Genomic DNA, 4,440 nt, shown 5'->3' on the forward strand with positions numbered 1-4,440 from the left:
GAAGGGGGATTAACGCGTTACATTTTTTGTGTTGTTTTAAATCAAACCGGCGTCGTTTATAAGAACCGGTCGGATATCACGGTCTGGTCATACGAGTCGGTTCACACCATTCAAATGATTTTCAATCTGACGGTTTTAAATAGTAGACTAGAGCCTTTACATTGTCGGTTTGACCGGTTTTTTACGATTTTTCGCAAACCGAATGTTATTTAAGAATTATTTCATCTAAAAAGCATATGCATGGCTATCCGTATAGAATATATAAAATATAATTAATATAGTCCAAAAAAATAAATAAATACAAATATGAAACTAATTCTCTACGCAAAAAAATTAAGTTTATGGAGGTTGCTAGTTATCACTATCTAACTCAGCTGTCGGTTCTGGATATACGTCGCCATCATCTGAACCATTAGCTTCGTCTTCAATAACGTTGTTGTCAATGTCCTTTTGCCAAGGACATTTTGTCTTCTTATGTCCTTCCATTTGACAAACACTACAACGTTGGTGCTTCTTCCTAGATGGTTGTCCTGAGCCTACACCGCTTTGATTCACATACGGATTGCTACTTTTAGCTACACCTGATTGAGGTTGATTAGTGCCTTCGTCTGCAGCCTTGTAAGATTATTACAATCCCATAATTAGGTCACGTGTCTCTTCATATCTCTCTGGTACTTTAGCAGCAACTGCAGCCAATTGTTTAGAAAATTCCACCAAGGCACTTTGACGACTAATAACAACAGCATCCCTGGTGAACCCACTTGGATCATTGAGTGCTGATTTAACCTTTTTTGTCCATCTATCCAATACCAATGACCGGGAAATCTCACAGATGTCTCTGTCAATCAGAACTTTCACAATATGTTCGCAGGGAATACCAAATGACTCCATTCTTAAACAGGTACACATGAAGATAATTTCTTCTTGACGAAAATCAACGGTCCACATAAAATCGGGCTTCCCATGCTTACACACAGTATACTTTATGCAATAATCGGTATTATCTATGTTTAGCACCCGCATTGATCCAGCTCTAGAGAGAAATGGCCGAAAGAAAAGAAATATCTCATGAGTGTATAACTCAGCAGCATATCTCTCTAGTAGCTCTATACAAGTTTGCATGACAGGCACCCCACGTGTAGATTCATAATCAGCATTAAATTCTTTAAATCGCATGTGTGCAACACACCTTTGAAAATGCTCTACGAAACTTGTCAAATCATACCGCGACCCCACATACCTTCCCACAACTGAGTGTAAATCTTCACATCTTGATGTAGTTCTAAAGCCAGCAAAGAATTTTCCTCTTAGATATGCAGTAGCCCACATATGCTTCTTTTCGTACATGTTGATCACCCACGGCTTATCCTCAATGCCAAATTCTTCAATAAGCTGAACCCACTTACGCTTAAACACGGGAATCTCGTAGTCTCCCAACATGATTTTTCTGAATTTCGATGTAAACGATGGATTTCCAACATTGCTAGTTGCATTTCGAATAAGGTGCCAAGCGCATAATCTATGTCTGACTTCGGGAAATACATCTCTCACTGCATTCCTAATCGCCATGGCCCCATCAGTTATGATTGAGGTCGGGGTCTTGCCCCTAATTGCAAACATGAGCAGACGCAGGAGCCAAATATATGTATCAGTAGTTTCGTCAGCAATTAACGCAGGTCAAAAACAATTGTTTGGTTGTGGTGGTTAACCCCACTGAATATGACTAATGGACAACTATACTTGTTCTTCTTGTATGTAGCATCAAAAGCAATAACATCCCCGAAGAGTCGGTAGTCTAGTTGGCTAATCCCATCAGACCAGAACAAATTATGTAACAAACCTCTTGAATCATGACATGCCTTGAAATATAATTGTGGATCCTTCAACCGCATATCCTCCAACTTCTTCAACACTCGCGCTGCATCACCAGGAATTTGACGCCTTTGCCGAGCAATCTCATTGTACATATCTCTGGGACCATAGCCAACAAATTCATACCCGCCTGCTTGACTAGCTAGAAGACCAAATATCTGTGAAGTTCTAATCCCTGACTTTAGCATGTTCATCGTTTGCATAATATCTGCCTCTGACATTTTTCTGTGGGCAGGCAACATAGCACTGAATTGTGTATCCAATAGATCATGGTTGTGTTCGTCAGAGAAATAAAAGGTATGCCATCTTCCACTTTCTAGTACAAATTTAACATCCATTCGGGCATCACATCCAGTTCTTGTTTCTAATCTAGGCTCCTTTTTCCTTTTTTCCATCGTGTAATATTTCTCCATCCTGAATCCTTGCCTATGACATACAAACTTTTGTTTGTAAATCTCGTCAGTACTATTCTTGAAGGTCTTGCTCTTCCTTGCACTAAAGCCCTTCGACTTTGAGTACTTCATATAAAAATCAAATGCAAGCTGCAAAGTAGAAAAGTGGTATTTGCCAATTTCCTCCGCAAAATTCTCACTAAATTTCAAAGTTGTAATGTCTTGCACGGAGTCAACCGCATAAGCGGCTTCAAGGATATCTTTTGACTGATCAGATCCAGAAAAAAACGCTCCCTCAGTAAATTCATCTCTGAAGTCTTCTTCAAATTCATTCTGTTCATCCATCATATCTTGGTCACTTACTAGCTCTTCTTGTTGGTTAAAGTCATCGTCCTCCTGGTATTGCTCATTCATCTCAGTGTCCGTAAATATACCTGACATCTTAAAAATGTCCAATGAAAAAAATTATTTAATTCCCTCTTCAGTCATATATTTTTATTTGTGGTAAAATTTAAAAATTAAAAGTAAATAATATTTAAAATTTTTTATTTAACAAAATTAAAATAAAGCACAAAAATAAGAATAAATTTGTGTAGGAGTACATTCATTATGTTATAATTTTAATAATTAATGTAAAGTTTAAAAAATTGAATAAATTTATATTTATTTTGATTACATTCAAAAGTGAATTATATATACTGATATAATCAAAAAATATACTTAACTTCTTTTATAATAAGTAAGTTTTTCAATAATTTAATTTATTAAAAAAATCTCATCTTTTTATTTATCCTACAAAATAAAAATTCATATTAATAGTTTTGAATAAGAGAATTAAAATAAAATATAAAAATAAAGCTTGAATAAAAAAAATACAAAGTTTTCAATCTAAAAATATAAAATAATTAAAAGATAAAAAAAATTATTTAAATATGCTTTTTCAAGACACTCTATGACTTAGATGAATAAATATTATTTTTAAAATGAATCATGATATATTGATATAAAAATTATTATGTGTAAATTTTTTTAACAATTAATAAACCTCTCTCGTTAATAACAATATTGGAACTTAAATTTGAACACTAATTAATATTATATATTGTGTAGGTACTTAGAGTATATTATAAAAGTACTTAATAATTTGAAGAGAAAAATTATTAGTGTAAATTTATTTTTTTTAAAAAATTATTCTTATTGAACTATTCTATACTTTTATTCCTTCAAAACATATCTTAATAAAAATCTTTTTAACAATAATTTAGATCCAATAAGAATATCTTAACGAGCAGTTACATCATTCTGTCATGGGTTAATGCAAAATTTACAGAACGTGAGTACGTGATTGAGTATAGTTTCTTAAAATTTTGGGGTGTCCAAGTCACTACTCCCCCTCTAGGTCCGTCCCTAATTGCTAACTACTTAATAATAAAAAATAATAACATATATTTACTTTTTAGTATTTCTCAATGTCTGTGAATTAATAAAAGATAAAAAAATATTTTTTCATTACACAATCAATTTCACGAATAAAGTATCGAAACGAATAATTACAAAATTAGAGATTCTATTCACTGACCTCGATTTTGTAATCAAAACGATGGTTTATTTTCTGAACACTACAATGAAAAACTTGATTGGACCTTTGCTTATTGCTGCAACAGTGATTAACGATGAAGAAATAGTGGATATTAAATAGACGGATAAAAAATATATTTAAAAAAATTGGATATTGAGTAGATGGATGTTCCAAAGAAAAACAATTAATGGTGTATAATCAAAGAAAATGATACATGATTTCAATGGTGGGATTGAATAATTAGTGATGGATTATTCACCAATTTATACTGTTAATATTAAGGAAAAGATAAGATTAGAGTATCTACATCAAAATAAGACCGCAAAAATTGAAGATAGAATTTGAAAAATAAGATAGATGAATAATAAGATAATTTCTAAAAAGATAACAAGATTGAAATAGGAGCAAGCACACTTCAATCGATTGAATTAGGTAAATTCATATTATTTTGGTGAATTCAATCGATTGGATTACAATACCAATCGATTGGAAGCCGAAAAAAATACATTTAGATCACTTTCCAATCGATTGAATTTTCAAACCAATCGATTGAATTCGAAGTCACGTGCATAACCAATCGATTGAATATTGATACCA

At 32.7% G+C, this 4,440-nt stretch overlaps 2 protein-coding genes across 2 annotated transcripts; both read right to left on the reverse strand.

Moving 5' to 3' along the window:
• Positions 1-351: 351 nt before the first annotated feature.
• LOC112709282 (protein FAR1-RELATED SEQUENCE 5-like) lies at positions 352-1,569 on the reverse strand. The gene is made up of 2 exons (XM_025761176.1): positions 676-1,569; positions 352-615 (listed from the first exon to the last, which is right to left on the reverse strand). The coding sequence occupies exons 1-2, from the start codon at positions 1,567-1,569 to the stop codon at positions 352-354; spliced, it is 1,158 nt and encodes a 385-aa protein (XP_025616961.1).
• Positions 1,570-1,667: 98 nt separating this feature from the next.
• Positions 1,668-2,705, reverse strand: LOC112709283 (protein FAR1-RELATED SEQUENCE 5-like). The gene has a single exon (XM_025761177.1). The coding sequence runs from the start codon at positions 2,703-2,705 to the stop codon at positions 1,668-1,670; it is 1,038 nt and encodes a 345-aa protein (XP_025616962.1).
• Between the last annotated feature and the right edge of the window lie 1,735 nt (positions 2,706-4,440).

This window comes from Arachis hypogaea, chromosome 9 (genome assembly GCF_003086295.3).
Source record: "Arachis hypogaea cultivar Tifrunner chromosome 9, arahy.Tifrunner.gnm2.J5K5, whole genome shotgun sequence".
Classification (NCBI taxonomy): domain Eukaryota; kingdom Viridiplantae; phylum Streptophyta; class Magnoliopsida; order Fabales; family Fabaceae; genus Arachis; species Arachis hypogaea.